Here is an 18,799-nt window from a genome sequence, read left to right as displayed (position 1 = left end):
AATGTCCCAATGAGCTTATAACAGGATACATTGCGACGGACGGAAGAGGGTGGAGAGCTGTGTGCACTCACGAGTGATAGTACACAACTGGACACTGAACCATCCCGACACGCAAGTTCATATTAAACATTTCAGGGTGAAGGATAAGGATGTCAGTGGCCGGATTGAAGAAACAGTTTCACAAAGCCAGTCAGGTAATGCGAAGCTTTCGTTTGACGATTCAAACAAGATATATGTCATCGTGTTCGAGCCATTTCTTTCAACTGATTCAGCGTTAAGCATAAACATCGTTAACAGTGATTTAATTCGTGCTTTAAAGACTTTTAATACTCTTGCTACGTTTGTTGACGGCTTGGATATTTTAGCTGACATTTCTCAGTGCGTCACTTTTCAGGCTGAAACCAACTATATATATATATATGACCTGATGTAATGGCCCAGTTAAAGAAATATTCCGGTATTAATAAAAGTTAAGCTCATTTGACAGCTTTTTTGGCATAATGTTATTTAACACAAAAATTATTTTTGACTTGTCCCTAAGTTTCTTTAAAAAAGAAATAATCTGGGTCACAATGAGGCACTTACAATGGAAGTGAATGGAGCCAGTCTGTAAATGTCAAAATGTTCACTTTTTAAAAAGAATAGCCACAAGACATAAACAATATGTGTGTTCGCATGATTTTAGAGAAAATAAAATTTTCTGTGTAATGTTAGCTAATTTTGCAACTTAGCTGCAATGGTGACAAATCTGTAAAACCTAATACTTATAAATTGACTGTAAAAATGATGATCCTAACCAATTTACAGCTCAAATAGTACACTAGTTCTAACAGAAGGATTCATATAAGTGCTTTTAGAAAATTATAAGCTTCACATTCTGCCTTTTTAAACCCTCCAAAAATTGGCCCCATTAACTTCCATTATAAGTGCCTCACTGTAACCCAGAGTTTTGCTTTTTGTTTTTGTTTTAAGGAAAGGAGGGACGGGTCAAAATAATTTTTTTGTGGTAATCAACATTATGCCACAAGTGCTGTCGACGTAAACATTTGTGTACTTCATATTTTTAGTATGTGGTAACCGTTTTTTGATAGCAGTAAGGCAATTGAAGCTGTGCCATATTGTGAATATAGTCATGGCTGAAGGGGTTATTCTGCTTCACGTTGTCCCTAACAAAATCCTTCAGACATAACTATATTCACAATATAGCATGGCTTCTCATATTGTTTAAATGTGCTATGCCAGGTGTGCTTTTATAGTCATTTTACAATGGCTATGAACACAGCTCATCTAATCAGAATTTGGGGTCACAAACTATCTGTTTTATAAAGAGAAATTGCAGTACTGGCATGCTAGAAGTCACTCTGGTGCTCAGCTCACCTATGTAATCAAACTTGCCCGTCACCTTGCATTGCTGTGTCAGGCCTATTGGGTTGAATTACTGCAGAGGTGAGGTGAGCTGCAAGAAGGAGTATGCTGACAAGAAAGCTAGTGAGACACACGCACAGGGGTGTTGTCTTTTTCTTGGATACAAAGTCCATCTCCTATCTGCTAATGTTTTTGTTCATATCGAGTTTATTGTGGATAATAAATTCTCCTGAAATCTCTTGCAGAGACTGAGCAGTCACTCCTGCATAGATTTTGTTTACAGTGCATTAGGGACAGTTGAGGTCCCAAGCCACTAAGTATGATTATTAAAAAGTTTCCATGGTCACATTCTTTCTAGTCATTCTTTCTAGTTTTAATCCTCTTAGCATGGTAGAAGCATTGGCAATATCACTGAACTTGATAAACAGTTTTTTTCTTACAGACTAGAGGAAACCGATTCTCTGTCATCACAATGTGTTAAAAATGGCAAGGTCTGTGGATTTCCTGGTTTTGTTTGGGAATGTGTCTCTGTTCACCTGAATTGTGTTGTGATCAAACTATCATTCTCGTAATGTAAAGATTGCAGTTAAACCATTAAGGAAACTATGATCCTCGTCTATTTGTATTGTTCTTAATACCATTATGTCATAGTTATGAAGATTACTTATGTAGTTGGACTTTGTGTAAATAATATTAAAAAAATAATAATAAAAAAAACCTTAAAGCTCTGAAGGTGTTTTAAAATATTTCCTGTTTTAGTGGCATGCCAAAAAATAAAGGCTTAAAACTCTACACAAAAAAAAAAAAAAAACAGAGGGTCAATTGTTTGGTAGTTTTATAGAAAACTTATAAATATTTTTAATGAAATAGATTATTATGAGTTATGAGACTCTCAGTCTAAGAAACTGCTGAAAAAAAAAAAAAAAAATACTTGAGCCAACCATACTTTTTTTCTAATGTGATATTATATTTCTCCGGGTATAAATAACGTAGCTCCGAAAAACTGCTTATGATCAGTTCCAAATCATGGCACATTTAACTGAGTAAAATGTTGTGTTAATACAACAAAGCAATCAAGATATAGCATTATACAAATTAGTTTCCTAGTGTCCAAAAACGTTTCCAAGTGTCCAAAAGCCTCTCCAAACAAATAAAACATAATAATTGTGCATAAGAACTAATTACAAATGCAACAATAACTAAAGGCATGCTTTCTCTCCAAAGCATGAAGGCATGAGTAACAAGATTCCATTCTGTGTCATTTGTGCCATCATTGAATCTGTCATGTACTTGGCTCCATCTCCTTTTGACCATATGTAATTAGAGTGAACAATCCTCTCTGCCCATATTTGGATGACTTTCACCTCTGGTTGCATCGATCTGAATCCTAAAGCCCAAAGTATACTTAAGTCAGATGCAGATGCTCGTGCAGGACACGTGACTCAAATATCGTCATCAGCAGAGTGTAGCATAGCCCGATTTTTCTAAATGCGCATTGTTGAACTAAAAAGTGGATCCACAAGATGGCAATACTTACAGGTGAAACTCGAAAAATTTGAATATCGTGCAAAAGTTCATTAATTTCAGTAATTCAACTTAAAAGGTGAAACTAATATATTATATAGACTCATTACAAGCAAAGTAAGATATTTCAAGCCTTTATTTGATATAATTTTTATGATTATGGCTTACAGCTTATGAAAACCCCAAATTCAGAATCTCAGAAAATTAGAATATTGTGAAAAGGTTCAGTATTGTAGGCTCAAAGTGTCACACTCTAATCAGCTAATTAATCCAAAACACCTGCAAAGGGTTCCTGAGCCTTTAAATGGTCTCTCAGTCTGGTTCAGTTGAATTCACAATCATGGGGAAGACTGCTGACCTGACAGTTGTGCAGAAAACCATCATTGACACCCTCCACAAGGAGGGAAAGCCTCAAAAGGTAATTGCAAAAGAAGTTGGATGTTCTCAAAGTGCTGTATCAAAGCACATTAATAGAAAGTTAAGTGGAAGGGAAAAATGTGGAAGAAAAAGGTGCACAAGCAGCAGGGATGACCGTAGCCTGTAGAGGATTGTCAGGAAAAGGCCATTCAAAAGTGTGGGGGAGCTTCACAAGGAGTGGACTGAGGCTTCAAATGTCATATTCCTCTTGTCAAGCCGCTCCTACATTTACATTTATGCATTTGGCAGACGCTTTTATCCAAAGCAACTTACAGTGCAATTATTACAGGGACAATCCCCAGAACAACCTGGAGTTAAGTGTCTTGCTCAAGGACACAATGGTGGTGGCCATGGGGTTAGAACCTGCGACCTTCTGATTAACAGCCCTGTGCTTTAGCCACTACGCCACCACCACTCCAACGTCAGAAGCGTCTTACCTGGGCTAAAGAAAAAAAGAACTGGTCTGTTGCTCAGTGGTCCAAAGTCCTCTTTTCTGATGAGAGCAAATTTTGCATCTCATTTGGAAACCAAGGTCCCAGAGTCTGGAGGAAGAATGGAGAGGCACACAATCCAAGATGCTTGAAGTCCAGTGTGAAGTTTCCACAGTCTGTGTTGGTTTGGGGAGCCATGTCATCGGCTGGTGTTGGTCCACTGTGCTTTATTAAGTCCAGAGTCAACGCAGCCGTCTACCGGGACATTTTAGAGCACTTCATGCTTCCTTCAGCAGACAAGCTTTACGGAGATGCTGACTTCATTTTCCAGCAGGACTTGGCACCTGCCCACACTGCCAAAAGTACCAAAACCTGGTTCAATGACCATGGTATTACTGTGCTTGATTGGCCAGCAAACTCGCCTGACCTGAACCCCATAGAGAATCTATGGGGCATTGCCAAGCGAAAGATGAGAGACATGAGACAAACAATGCAGAAGAGCTGAAGGCCGCTATTGAAGCATCTTAGTCTTCTATAACACCTCAGCAGTGCCACAGGCTGATAGCATCCATGCCACACCGCATTGAGGCAGTAATTAATGCAAAAGGGGCCCAAACCAAGTACTGAGTACATATGCATGTTTATACTTTTCAGAGGGCCGACATTTCTGTATTTAAAATCCTTTTTTTTTTATTGATGTCATGTAATATTCTAATTTTCTGAGATTCTGAATTTGGGGTTTTCATAAGCTGTAAGCAATAATCATAAAAATTATATCAAATAAAGGCTTGAAATATCTTACTTTGCTTGTAATGAGTCTATATAATATATTAGTTTCACCTTTTAAGTTGAATTACTGAAATTAATGAACTTTTGCACGATATTCAAATTTTTCGAGTTTCACCTGTACATTTGAGCCGTTGCTGTTATAAAGAAGTGCTATATGTAATCGCTACTAAACATGAGGACATGAAGTTAAAACAACAACAGTGGATGTACAAGTCAAGATCGCATGTGTGAGGAGGTCTAGAGGTACCTGCATTAGTATAGCTGGAATCTGAAGGAATATAAAATCAATTTTATGGGTCTAAACTCCTGAAGAGAAAATCTGGTGACTCATAGTAGTCATAGCACGCATGCACCAACACCTGTTTATGCACACATAGTTATATGGGAGTATACTTTGACAGGCTCACGTTTTACCAGACGCTAAGTGTACATGTCAAAATTAAAGTATACCTAAGGCTTGATACAATTGGATTAGCGTTCCATGATGCTGGACAATGTACTACATAAATTCAATTAAGTCATCTGCACCAGGAATGATAATGTGTTAATAGCCAGATAGCACATTATGTGCTAAGTGCACATTGTACTGTGTGGATTATTATATGATCTATACATCTGATTATGTTGTATGTGGGCTCGTTGTAACAAATGGACTTTGAGTACAAAGAAAAGCTGGTGGTATTCAGCTCTCTGAGAGCTATCCAACAGTTTGAGGTTTTTACAGATTAGAATAATATGTACTTTACAGTGCAAAATTATTAATAAATTATCAAAACAGAACACTTTTTGTCTACAAATTTTTAAGCACTTGTTCCGTTCTGATCATAATGCATAAATGCAGTGTTTAAAAGCTGTGGGCCCATCCGAGCTAAAAGAGTTAAGGCTTTTGTTTCAAATCACCTAAGTATGGTCAACTGTACATTTTCTTAACTTATTTCACATGTGCTTTTTTTTTGTCAAGCCCACTCTGTGCTGACATATTGAAAACAAATAAGTTGTTTCTTTTTTTTTTTCATCTTTGTTTTATACTTCCAGTTACTAAAGGAAAAGATCAATGGGGTTGAAGGGACAAAACTGGATGAAGAATTCCTCAATATGGAAAGGGTATGAATAATACATGAATAAAGAAAAAATTATGTTGAATTGAAAAATAAATGACTTTGACGCATTAAAAATGCTTTTTCATTGTGTATTTTATTGGTTGCTTTATTGTAGAAAACGGATATTACTCACAAATTGATTCTTGACCTTGTTCCAAAAACAATAGGATATCTTCAGCCAAACCCAGGTATTAAATAAACCATGATTTTTAAAGGTCATTCTTTAAAGTTTAATTAATATGATTTATTTTTAATCATGCAGTTATTATTGACTTCTAGCCTACAGAGCAAAACTCAGCATGCTCAACACAGTCTCTAGAATACGTGGGCAGATGAAGGCTGTCGGATATCCACAGACTGAGGGCATTCTTGGAGATTGTATGCTCCGCTATGGCTGTGATCTTGGAATTGAGTCTGGTTTTGGTATGTTAGAGACAACGAATGAAACGGAAATGATGTTTTTGATTCTAGATTTCAAAATAGCAGTTTTGATATTTCTACAACTGTAGGTTTTGCTCTGATTGAAATGGGAGAGGCGTTGAAACAAGTAGCCCAGGCAAGAGACTGTATGGATATCCGAGTGAAGCAAACCTTTATTGATCCTCTGCAGTCACTACAGGACAAAGAACTGAAGGAAATTGGGGTATGGGGCCATAATGTTGTTAAATGAGCATAATGTAACTAGGATTCCTCTTTGGGTTATTTCAAAAAGTTTAGATTTCCTGTTAATTACAGATGCGTTTCTTTTTTTCACAGCATACTAATTGCAGGGACGGTTACTCTGGATAAAAGTGTTGTTAGGCACCTTCCTCAAAATATGCATTTATGTTAGGGAAGGGTTACCCAATCAGGGCTTTTGAACACCTAGAGGGGATTATGAGATTTACATTTTGCACTTTTATCTAAAGCGACTAACAGTGTATTCAATGTATACATTTTATCTTTTCATCAGTTTTTGTGTTCCCTGGGAATGTATTGTTTAAAACATAAAAATACTAAGAAAAATAACTAGACATTTCACAAATGTTCATTTCTTATTTAAATGTATATTTTGAAAGGGTAACATTACTGAAAATCTCAAGGGTATTTTAATTAAATAATTTAGATCATAGGTGTGTAGCTGACAACAAGTTGGGAAGTCCTTTGTTAGGGGATTATTACATCAGTAACTCTCAAGTTCAAGGGTTGTATTTGGTATTGAAACCTGAGTCACCAGTCATTAAATAGGATAGATTGCACCTCCCTGGTGTTTGATTAATTGCAATCATTTGATTGTATTCTTTTTACTTGCATTCAACATTCAAAAAAAGATCTCTTTGGCTGAACTTGATTCAGTCGTGGACAGTGGTTTCTCATGTTTGAAAGTAGTTTTGTTTTCTTAACTTAAAACTACAATGTAATCAACACAAACACATTTTGTGTGGAAAGAACCTAGTTGGATTGGGTAAACTCAACAAAATGAGTCATCTCAAAGTAACTTCTTACACAAAAACACATAAAATAACAATCAATTTTAACATTTACTGTCTCTCTATCGAGTCCCATGCAAAGCACCTGCCATGTTTCATCAGTGCTACATTAAGATTTATGTAGTCCCAACTCAAATAGATTAGGTTTTTTTCCATTTTACAAATGGAAATGGATAGAACGCAATGAAATCCAGTTTTGACAAAATGCTCTAGAATTGTGTTGCTTTAGTTTCATTCAACATGAATATAAGTGACACTTATATGCATTTAAAGAAATGTTGTACTCAACGAAGAACTTTCTTTTTCTGATTGTCAGTACCATTTAAGAAAACTTGAAGGCCGTCGTTTAGATTTTGATTACAAGAAGAGGCGTAAAGGAAAGATTGCAGACTCTGAGATAAAGAAGGCATTCGAGAAGTTTGAAGAATCCAAAGATCTGGCTGAGAGAAGCATGTTTATCCTCTTAGAGAAAGATGTAAGCCAATATGACATTTTGTCCACCAAATACAGTTCTTTGTTTACAGTACTTACAATACTGCTTTAAAAGCATTTGTATATTTTTAACTCAGTCAGACCTTGTTTTCCAATGCATTGTTGATTGCATTTATTGTGTTTTAGGCAGAACGGATGCAATATCTCTCAGGTCTCACAGAAGCAATAATAGACTACCACCGCCAGTCATGCCAGATTCTAGAAAATCTCAGGAGCAATTTGCAGACCAGGTTAGAATCATGATTTGTTCATAGACCTCAACTCCTCCTAGTAATTTTAGTTCTTGGATCTTTTTATTTGATTACTGTGGGTGCCCTATTATTTTGTCCCTGTCTATAGGATAACAGATGCAAGCAATCAACCCAAGAGGGAATTTGCATCAAAATCAGTTGCAAACACAATGTGCTACACAGATATTTATGGGGTTTCCACTTGTTCTTCTGGACAGTCATCAGGTGTAGTGTTTAGTTGTTCTCTTATGTAGACTGAAAGAGTCTTGGAACATGTAAATGCTTCTTGGTCTAAAATATTATATTATGTACCACAGCTACTGAGGTTACTGAAGCTTTGAGTGAAAAATGTAAGTATTTTAAAAACTGTGTGATACACATCTGTCCCTTAGATGTACCACACAGCCTTATATTTAATAGACAAGAAGGCCAAGCTACAGTAGGTTTGCTACTTATGTCTGTCAATGGTTCTTTGTCAGATGCTCCTGTTGTGATTCACCCCCCTGACAAGGTAGCCACGAAAACCCACACTACAGTGAATCCAGTTAGCAACTGTGAGTAAAATCATTTTGACACTTATGCAGATGTCAGAAATGGCTGCCACTATGAGGGTGTAGAGTGGAAAATAATTTGGACTCATAGCCACCACTTGAAAATGTCTTTGCATTATTTAACGTTTCAAGTAAAACATTGAAAAATATAGATGCTTGTTTCAAATGATAATACAATAGATATATTGTTCAAAATTAAGACAAACATCTTTTGACATTTTCTTGTTGTTAAACTAGTGAAACATAGTTATTGTGATGAACTATACTTGTTTACTCTTGAAAGTCCTTAAAAAATGTAAGATAGTTCTGAGAAAAGGTCTAGCATTATTTGTTTGTAGATGCCACTTGGTTTGATATTTTGTTATCTAATGCAATGAAATTAATACATTTTAATTGTTCCTTAGTTGTCTAAAAGTGTCCAAAACTTTTTGAGTCCACTGTATATGTTTTTTAATTTTGCTATGTTATATGTTCTTTCTATATGTAATATATTGATTCTTTATAAACATTAAAAACTTTACTAAAAGTTAGGATGTGTCAATGTTTGTTAGATGAAAGTGGTTCCCCATTGGATCAGCCTTGCTGTCAGGCACTTTACAGTTTCCAGCCAGAAAACCAGAGAGAGCTGGGCTTTAAGGAAGGTGACATCATCATTCTGACCAGCCAGATAGATGAGAACTGGTATGAGGGTATGCTCAGAGGGGAGTCTGGCTTCTTTCCCTTGAACTACGTCAAAGTCCTTGTACCTCTGCCAAAATGACAGCAGGAAGACATTGCAGCTGGACAGCATGAACTATTCCTGGTTTCAGAGATTCAGAATCTTTAAATATTTGATCAAGGTTAATGAAGAATATCATTACCTACGTATGTTATCACTATGCAAATTCATGTACTTAAACCTTGTATTCCTCTATTTCATTAATTGTTTTTTACAAATATCTAAATGCAATGTACATTGGTGCGCTGCTATATTAAATGTTTAGCATAAATACCCTCGATATGTTCACACACATGATGTTGCTATGAACCTGCCTGTGTTTAATATTTTTTACTTTTCATTTAAAAACACTTGGAAAACTTTGAACATATTCCTTCTCAGGAGTGCTTACCATTGTCTTGTATTTCTTTTAACTTCTTTAATGTTTTAAATAAATCCCAAGATGTATTATACACTGAAGCTCAATTATGGCAATACTGGGTGATTCTCACAAAACCTGTCAAAATATATCCTAAAACAATACAAAAAGATTATGAAATTGAATTTTACATGAAGAAAATGACGCCATTTAGGAAAAATTTTTGTGACATTATTTCCAGGACACTCTTTAGTTCTCATTAATATGTCTGGAAGTTTTACTTTTACTATTCCCATTGTATTCAATGATGATACATAACATGTCTTTAGTCACAGTCAGTAAAATAATTGAAAATTAAATACTTTACAGATTAAAATATATCTTTATTTTATTATCTTTTATCCGCATTGTGGTTATGAAAATTGGAGTGTAAAATTTACAGAAGTGTCATGAAAATAATGTCAGAATGTAAAAAGAAATTAAGAAATCTTAATATAGGCTTAATTTTCTATAGGCAAAATATATTTATATTTATTTCAATTGGTTTTGGAGTAAAGAAGAACTAGGAGATTTTCTTGACAAGTTTCATGATAAATACCCTACTACCTTTAAAGCATAGCATCACATAACCAGGGGTTAAATTAAGATTTTTGTGGAGGGACCTTTCCGACTCAATTTAAAGGGATAGTTCAACCAAAAAAAAGAAAAGAAAAGAAAATTCTGTCATTATTTACGCACCCTCATACCATCCCAGATGTGTATGACATATTTTCTTCTGGTGAACACAAACGGAAGATTTTTAGAAGAATATTTCAGCTCTGTAGGACCTTACAATGCTAGTGAATTTGGACCTTTTGAGAAAAATCTCAAAAAGGCAGCATAAAAGTAATCCATATGACTCCAATATGTGTCTTCTGAAGCGATGCAATCCATTGGATGCAAACAGATCAATATTAATTTTTTTCTACTATAAATCTCCATTTCACATTTTTTAAAAGTGAAAGTGGAGATTTATAGTTTAAAAAAAAAAAGGACATAAATATCTGTTTCTCACCCACACCTATTATATCGCTTGTAAAGACATAGATTTAACAACTGGAGTCATATGGATTACTTTTATGCTGCATTTATGTGCTTTTTGGAGCTTAACATTTTGGTCACTATTCACTTGCATTGAATGGACTTACAGAGCTGAGATACTCTTCTAAAAATCTTAATTTGTGTTCAGTAGAAGAAAATAAGTCATACACATCAGTGATGGCATGAGAGTGAGTAAATTATGATTTGGGTAAACTATCTCTTTAACCCCAGATCAAAACTATCCTGTGTGTTCTCGCTATGAATGTTGATCTAAAAAATAAATAAGTATTGGGCTATGAACCTAATTAAAATTGTTCTTGCAATTTGACAGCGCTACAAACATTTAAACGCATATTTGCATATTCTCAGGAGTAAAAACTTAGACACTCAATAAATTGTAACTCCTCTCTTCACATTGGCGTTGGTGTATTTCCGAATGTTTCTTGTTTTTTGAGCCCAGCAGAGCGCCGTAGTGGCGGTTCCTTACTGGAGCCACGAATTTTTCAAACTTTGGTGATATGAAAATTTTTACACTTAAATAAAAGGACACATTTATTCAGTCTCCGTGGATGTCTTGTGAAGTGTTTACCAAAACATATCCTCCTGAATTTCCACTCTTTTTGTAGTCTAAACTCAGGGTAAGTAGTTAGCTATTGCTAATCAGCTGTTGAATGCAGGAACTGTTAGCACAACAATATAAACAAAAACTAGTACATGCGCATTGGAAGCAAAGTCAAGTTAGATAACTAGCATTTTAATGGTTTATTTCAGACGTTTTTGTTCAGTATTAGCTGTTGAAGTCAACTGCGTAAATACATTTTATTATACTTTTGTCTTCGACTAGCTTCATTGCTGGTTTGCTAACTTGGTTTCATTTAGTAGAAGTCTTCATAAACATTTGTACTTGTTGTTAAGGCATAATTCAGACTAAGAATTGACTGTTATCTAAACCAATAGTGGTTTCATCTTTTTGTGGGTGTTCATACAAGTAAAAATAATATCATAGCAGTACTTTAAAGTGCAGCATAATAAGATGTCATGACTATTTTAGACTAAGTTGCCTGTAGAGCTTCACGTGATTAGGAACATTATAGCGTGTACGCCTGACAGATGTCCAAATTTTGTCTTTTGGCAGCCGTTGCTATGGAGGACATCACACGGCTGGTGTCGTCAGGTGACTGCCTGAAGATCTGGGACTCGACCTCCATGACTGTGATGGAGCAGTTCAATCCGCACAGTGCCACACATCCGGTGGCTCAAGTGTGCTGGAGCAGCAGCAGTATCCTCTGAAGCTGATGGGCATTGTTGCTTCATATGTTGACGTTTGAGCATCATAAGCATTTTACACATATTTACAGAAAGGGATTCCCATTTAGTTATCTTTTACTAAAAAAGGATCAAGCCCAGTCTTGTAGTGATGAGGTTCTCAATCGAAATTCGTCTTATATCCAACATAAACAGGACTGGGTGGCCATTATGCATTAAACAGTGAGATAAATCGCAGGTGTATTAATATTGGTAGTTTTTAGTGGGTTGTTTTTGTTACAGCTAAAAGATGTGCCTTAACAATGTTCAGATCAGTACCTGGTCAGTGCCAGCAGTATAGGGGACAAACTGGTGGTATCCAGTCTTAAGTCCTCACCAGTTGTAGTGATGGAGCTTGGGGAAGGGGTGAGCTGACAACCTTTTGTTATTAGCCGTCTCAAAAATAAATTATAATGTGTGTAATTTAATGTTTGAGTGTGTCTCATAATTGGCTTTTATTTTTAAGAAAAGGCAAACCCGCGTCAGTCTGAACTCCACATCACAGTTCCTGGTCAGTGGAGGCCTGGATAATACAGTTAATATCTGGGACCTAAAGACGAAGAGGTTGCACCGTAGCCTCAAGGTTTGGCACATTTTCAAATGGTGTTTGGCTGTATAGATAATAAAAGATAACAAGCGTGTCTGTCTCCAATACCATCAAGGAAGTTTCAAAGGACACTCAGAGGGGCGGTTTAGATTTTTAACACAATTTTTATGTGTACTGATCATGCTGCATTAGGTTTTGAGACAAAAAAAATTCAAAAACTGAAATCTGTGGAATCGGCCACATCCTAACCCATTTCCTTTGTGTCTTTCTGGTTAGGACCACAAGGAAGAAGTCACATGTGTGTCTTTTAATGGAGGAGATAGCTACATAGCATCAGGCTCTACCAGTGGAGATATCATCCTCCACAGTATTACAACCAACCTGTCTAGCAAACCCTTTGGTCATGGGCCAAATGTGGTGAGTTTGTTGGCACAGGACATTTTCCTCAGCCATACAATAAAGCAAGTGTACTATACCAATCATGTAAAGCTTGTGACTGTCCATTGTTAATCGTTTTTTAAAAAGCACAATATTTTTTCTCTTTAGCCCATTCATGATCTGAGATACTCACTGGTGAAGAGGTCTCTCCTGGGCACCGTGTCTGACAGTGGCTCAGTGGCACTGTGGGATGCCAACACTCAAAAGGAGCTGCACTTGTTTGAGGGGGCACACAAAGCCCCATGTTCAGGGTTGGCGTTCTCTCCAGCCAATGATTTGCTCTTTGTTACTGTGGGGCTGGACAAGAAAATTGTCTGCTATGACACCTCCAGCAAGATGTAAGGCATTAGTGTTTCATGCTTGGCTCTATGCAGTTTTTCCATTGGAGGTTGTTAATTGAAGTATGAATGCCTGTGAAGAACATATTTCTACATCCAGATTGAATCGGTTGATCAGATGATAAAGCTCATTTATATATTTGTGTATGTCTCTACAGGGTCTTTCGCAATAAGCAGGTGGATTCTCCGCTTACAGCCATCGACTTTACTCCGGACGGTGCTGGATTGGTTGTAGGCTCCACACAGGGCAGAATTTACCTGTATGATTTGCGCAACCTCAGTGCACCGGTCAAAATCACCACAGCTCACAAGACTTCGGTTACCTGCATTCGCTTCCAGAACTCCACATCCAAATTAAAGGTACATTGGCTGCTGTGACGTGTATTTTGTGTTTTGCTTTTATAGAACTGACTTTTCACCACATCAGTTAAAGTCAGGCTTAGATAGTGGCTAGAGAAAAGATGGTACAGAATTCAAAATGTAAAGGCAAAAAATGCCCCTGTAATGATTTTGGGGTCCCCACAGACATGGAGAACCTGGAATTTTAAAATTGTGATTTCCAAATAACAAAACCTTTCAAATTTTTGAAAAAAATATATTAAATATAAATATAAAGTATCATTTGAATCTAGTTTTGTATTAAAAAATCATAAAACCTTAAATATTCAGTCTACTTTACACAATTTTCCCCCAGTTTAGATTGGGATATTAACTTGGGTTAAGGATGTGATCGAAATGGACATGTGATATTGGGAGACCACTCTCCAAATTCGGTGAACTGAAATGCACAATCCATAAATATGTAATTTTCACAGTAATGTGGAAAAAACAGTGTTATAGTAAGTAAAACCAGAATTTACTGTTACTACATGTTGAAGAAAAGCATCCAAAACTCTTTAAAACCTGCAGATGTTGGCCTCTGATACATTGGTATGTTATCCGTTTATGCAGCGTTGTGTATTGAATAAACATTGAAATCGAGATATGGCCTATGATTACTGCTTTTCCTGCTTTTTTGTCCTTTGCCGATCACATTCCTGAATAAGGATGACATGCAGTTTGTTTTTATATGTTTTGAACAAAATGTCCACTAAAAGCTGAACAATGGCACTTGAAAATCAATTCAAGGGGCAAATATTTTTAATACATTTTTACTTTAAGAAATATATAATTTTTGACCCTGGTTGCAGTGCATATTTAAAAACTAGCCCTTTTTCCACAGTCCACTAAAACATCATCCAGCAAGTCTTCCCACCCAAATAAGAGGGTCTCTGTAAAGCTGGGTGGTCAGCAGATGGGACCTTCCACTCCAACATCTACAGTACCACCTAGTGTGGGTGAATTTCCAGGAGAAAGAGGAGATGGCCAAGCCCAAATCACAGGTCAACTTTTCCTCTTTAGGGCTATATAGGATTTAGCTCCATAATCAATAATAATTGGTTTGTTTATAGCTTTTTGTAATGTTATTGGTTCTATAGATACTGAATGTGTTGTTTGTCTGTAGGTACTGCCGGGGAGTTGTTCTCCCGAGAAGCAGAAGGCCAGCACAGTCAAGATCAGCTGCCGAGTGCGGAGAAGTTTAGTAGTATCGGCCGAAACAGCCTCAACCTGGATATTTTTTCCCCTCTTAACGATGGTTAGTCATCATAGTGTCCTTTTTGTGTGATTTTTTTTTAAAGAAATATTTTATTTCAAATAATTCTCTGTCATCTCTCTCTCTCTCTCTCTCTCTCTTTCTGCCTTTTATGGTCTCTTAATATGGTTTTCCATCCACTGTACAGGTTTCAAGACACATGGGTTTGGTGATACCCCAACTTCAAGTAATGGTTGGTATTTTCTAAAATATTTACGATGTTCAGTCATATATGGCAGAGTTCACAAGGTTTTGAATGTGTTGTTCAATGATTAAATGGCTAAATGGTTGTTTGGCATTAACTGTGAGGTTACTCTGTTGTTTCTAGGGGGCAGTATAGATGTGTTCTCAAGGGAGGCAGAAGGGCAACATGGCACAGACAGGTTCAGGGTCGGCCGAAACAGCCTGGACATCTTCTCACCTGTGCGAGATGGTGAGAGAACATTTCTATTTGGTGTTATATAGTAGCTTACCATCTGTTTTTAATAATCAACCATAATTTTATCTCAAATTATTCTTATTTTATTGCATATTACGCATTTGTATTCACTTATAGACTGATGTACAGTGGCAAGAAAAGTATGTGTACCCTTTGTAATTACCTGCATTTATGTATAAATTTGTCTTAAAATATGGTTTGATCTTCATCTAAGTTACAATAACGAACAAACACAATCTGTTTTAACTAATATCACACAAATTGTTGTACATATTGAATAAATCATTCAAACATTCACAGTGAAGGTATGACATCAACATAAGCTAATTATAGTCAAGGGTTGGCAAACCTGGCATCCAATTAATGAAACGATATTGGAGGTGTGGTTTAGAGCTACATTGATTTATAAAAAGCACTCAAACATTTTGAGTTTGCCTTGCAGAAAATTTCAGAAGACCTATGATCACAAATTGTTGCTTAGCATAAAGCTGGAAAGGGTTACAAAGTTATCTTGAAGAGCTTAGATATTCATCTCTCCACAGTTAGACAAATTACCTGTAAATGGAGACTTTTTATTACTGTGGCTACTCTCCCTAGAAGTGGCTGTCCAGCCAAGATGACTCAAAGGGCACACCGCAGAATGCTCAATGGGGTAAAAAAAGAACCCTAGAGTGACAGCTAAAGACTTGAATGTATCATTGAAACTGAATGTTAAACAGGTCTAATACGTAGCTACTGGAAATTCTTGGTTGAGGTTATTGCTGCCAAAGGAGGATCAACACAGTATTCCACAGCACTGTGAATGTTTAATGGGATGTGTTCAATAAAGACATTAAAGATTATAACTGATTGTGTGTTGGTAACTTAAGCAAATTTATTTTGTCTATACTTGGATAAGAATGAGATCACATTTTATGACCAGTTAATACAGAAAACGAGCTAATTCAAAAAGGGTTCACATAATTTTTCTTGCCACTATATGTAGTCTTCAATGCATTTCACCAATGTTTGACCATTTTTCAATAATGTCATTTTAGATTACAAAGGCCACAGACTGAGTGATGTATCGAGTGGAAAGAAAGGCATGATCTGTGTCTCAATCTATTGTTTTGTACATAAAAGGAACATTAAAAAATGATTCATACATGACCAAACAGCACTGTTGTATTCAGCAATACAAACACTTGTATTTACTCTGTTACTAGATTTTGAATACCTGCCTAATTTCCCGGGTGGCTCGTCCCAGCGAAAGACCCCATTGGGTACTTCAGGCAGTCGGTGCTACAGTCCGTCTGTGGTTCAGACTCCTCCACCAATAAAAGAGGAGGAGCCCATCACTACACCACCACAAGAACCAGATATACAGAATGGCACAAAGGTCCATTTCTTTTTGTTCATAATTAAAAAAAACTGAGCTGATAGGACTTTTCGGAAGAAATACTGCTGTTCTGTCCTCTCCTATCTATAAATTCACCTCATTGCCTCTGGATTATTGACAGGTGGAAAAGAATAATGGCAATCGGCAAGAGTATGATACTATAACAACACCCCCTGCCTCTCAGAGCACACAGGTTCAATCAGTGCATCCATTTAACACACCTGAGCCAGCTCAGAGGAGAGATCTGCCCACCCAGCTTACCTATGATTCACCGGCCATTAGATCCTCTCTTGCTGCTACACCAGGTATGTTTTAAAGTGTGGTAAATTGGATTCATATTTTTTTTTTATTGGACATAATGTGTGATTGATGTTTTTAACTAAAGCTCCAGCAGCAGTAGCAGCGATGAATTCTGGAGCTGAGGGCCATGAAGCTCCACTCACCTCTGTTCAGATGAACTTTGTTCGTAATATGATCCATGAGGCACTGGAGGACTTCAGGTGAGCCACCACACATCCATTAAACTGTAATCTAGAGATCTGAAATGTGGTTGATTGCAGTGATCCAAAGTATCTTGTGTAAACTGACAAAGTATTTTTGTAACCCTCTCCAGGGACACCTGTCATAGAGACATTATCAATCTACAGGTGGAAATGGTTCGGCAATTCTATATTCAGCTTGTAAGTTTGTTTGACCATGTCTTGTTGAACTACAAGTATAAAAAATTTAAAAAGAGTCATAAAACGAAAGTTCTTGTGACATGCTAACAATGATGTATAAAAATCTAGTTTAACATTGTTAATCATTTTTCAGAATGAAATTCACGGTCTGATTGAGAAGTACTCTGTGAATGACACACTTGTCGAGGAGATAGAAAAACTGAGAGAAGAAAACAAGCGACTACGAGCCAATTATTAACGACATTCATGGACATGCCTCTCTCTATGCCTTACGAAGCCTGTGACAGTCCGAGAATACTGACCGAAGTGAAAGAGGGCGGAGAGTAGCTTATAAGTTTCTACTAGTGCCTTAACTCTGCACACCTTGGCTCAAGACCATAGCTCGACTTTGCATTTGTTATAGTGGCACACAATTTTGTATTTGTTTTCAGGTTGTTGTTTTTTTAAGATTTCCATGCATTTAAAAATCAAATAGCAAGGAAGAGAACACACTTTGGTTTTTTTCTCAAAAGTGTGTGTTTTGTATGCTGACTATTTTACAGGAAAAAAGAAAAAAAAAGATTACACATATTGGCACTTAGGACCTAAAAGCCTGAATGTGGTATAATCACAAAACATCTCAGTGTGCATTTTCCAACTTATGAATTTTACTCTTGTAAATGTTGTCCCAATTATTTTTACAAACCACAAGCCAAAAATTGTATTGGTGTGATAGAGTAGGTATGTTATTAGATATTTCTTAGCGTTATGCGTGTATGGGGATTACTTGAATGCCCTTTCTTCTGGTTATAGATCAGCAGCAATACTTGACATCTCCTTTGAATAAATTTCATATGATCTTGGCAATACATTTGGCATTGAAATGCAAATGACTGACTTAGAATCATTATCCTGTATACTGTGCTCCTAATCCACTTTTGTAGATGTGTTCCTATGGACTGGCCTAAATAAATTATTGCATTTCATGCTTTGCTGTGGTGTGGTTTTATGTTGAAGAGCTGTAAACTCCAATAACTTTGTACTACTAAAAGTATGCCGGTAGCATAATACAAGAATGAAAATGTGTAAACAATTGTTTTTGTTTAAATGCACTTTAATTGGATAGTTCACCCAAAAATTATTTCATCCTTTACTCACCCTCATGCCATCCTAGATGTATAGGAGTTTCTTTCTTCTGCTGAACACAAAGGTTTGTAGAAGAATATATCAGCTCTGTAGGTCCATACAATGCAAGTGAATAGTGACCAGAACTGCCAAAAAAAAAAAGTGCCAAAAAGCACAAAGGCAGCACAAAGTAATCCATAAGATTCCAGTGGCTTAATTCATATCTTCAGAAGTGATATGATGGGTGTGGGTGAGAAACAAATCAATATTTAAATCATATTTTTTTTTTTTTTTTTTTTTTTTACTTCAAATCTCCTCTTTTGCATTTTGAAATTGGCACCTTATGGTTTGTTTTTTAAAGGACTTCAATATTGATTAATTACTTTTATGTGATTTTTGGAGCCAAGATATTC

General features: G+C 36.4%; 2 protein-coding genes across 2 annotated transcripts; both read left to right on the top strand.

Moving 5' to 3' along the window:
* Window positions 1-47: 47 nt before the first annotated feature.
* sh3gl3b (SH3-domain GRB2-like 3b) lies at window positions 48-9,557 on the top strand. Its single transcript, XM_052119705.1, has 11 exons — window positions 48-194; window positions 5,562-5,630; window positions 5,742-5,814; window positions 5,906-6,049; window positions 6,136-6,269; window positions 7,412-7,570; window positions 7,714-7,817; window positions 7,927-8,042; window positions 8,135-8,167; window positions 8,297-8,371; window positions 8,920-9,557. Exons 1-11 carry the CDS (start codon window positions 150-152, stop codon window positions 9,126-9,128), a joined length of 1,161 nt encoding a protein of 386 aa, XP_051975665.1. The 5' UTR covers window positions 48-149; the 3' UTR covers window positions 9,129-9,557.
* A 1,417-nt stretch (window positions 9,558-10,974) lies between these two features.
* Window positions 10,975-18,241, top strand: nedd1 (NEDD1 gamma-tubulin ring complex targeting factor). The gene is made up of 17 exons (XM_052119704.1): window positions 10,975-11,162; window positions 11,660-11,803; window positions 12,101-12,195; window positions 12,296-12,412; window positions 12,653-12,793; window positions 12,923-13,152; window positions 13,311-13,512; window positions 14,375-14,534; window positions 14,657-14,788; window positions 14,934-14,978; window positions 15,114-15,218; window positions 16,262-16,306; window positions 16,430-16,602; window positions 16,724-16,907; window positions 16,988-17,102; window positions 17,216-17,282; window positions 17,416-18,241. Exons 2-17 carry the CDS (start codon window positions 11,668-11,670, stop codon window positions 17,518-17,520), a joined length of 2,052 nt encoding a protein of 683 aa, XP_051975664.1. The 5' UTR covers window positions 10,975-11,162; window positions 11,660-11,667; the 3' UTR covers window positions 17,521-18,241.
* The last annotated feature ends 558 nt before the right edge of the window (window positions 18,242-18,799 follow it).

Source organism: Xyrauchen texanus, chromosome 46 (genome assembly GCF_025860055.1).
Source record: "Xyrauchen texanus isolate HMW12.3.18 chromosome 46, RBS_HiC_50CHRs, whole genome shotgun sequence".
NCBI lineage: Eukaryota > Metazoa > Chordata > Actinopteri > Cypriniformes > Catostomidae > Xyrauchen > Xyrauchen texanus.
Note: the sequence above shows the minus strand (reverse complement) of the source record. Positions and strands in the feature narration are given on the sequence as shown.

Coding starts and splice junctions, on each gene's coding strand:
- sh3gl3b (XM_052119705.1), top strand. CDS start 150: ATGTCAGTGGCCGGATTGAAGAAACAGTTTCACAAAGCCAGTCAG. Junction 6,050..6,135: donor TGGAATTGAGTCTGGTTTTG/GTATGTTAGAGA, acceptor CTACAACTGTAG/GTTTTGCTCTGATTGAAATG. Junction 8,043..8,134: donor TTCTTCTGGACAGTCATCAG/GTGTAGTGTTTA, acceptor TATGTACCACAG/CTACTGAGGTTACTGAAGCT.
- nedd1 (XM_052119704.1), top strand. CDS start 11,668: ATGGAGGACATCACACGGCTGGTGTCGTCAGGTGACTGCCTGAAGATC. Junction 13,513..14,374: donor ACTCCACATCCAAATTAAAG/GTACATTGGCTG, acceptor CTTTTTCCACAG/TCCACTAAAACATCATCCAG. Junction 17,103..17,215: donor GAGGCACTGGAGGACTTCAG/GTGAGCCACCAC, acceptor AACCCTCTCCAG/GGACACCTGTCATAGAGACA.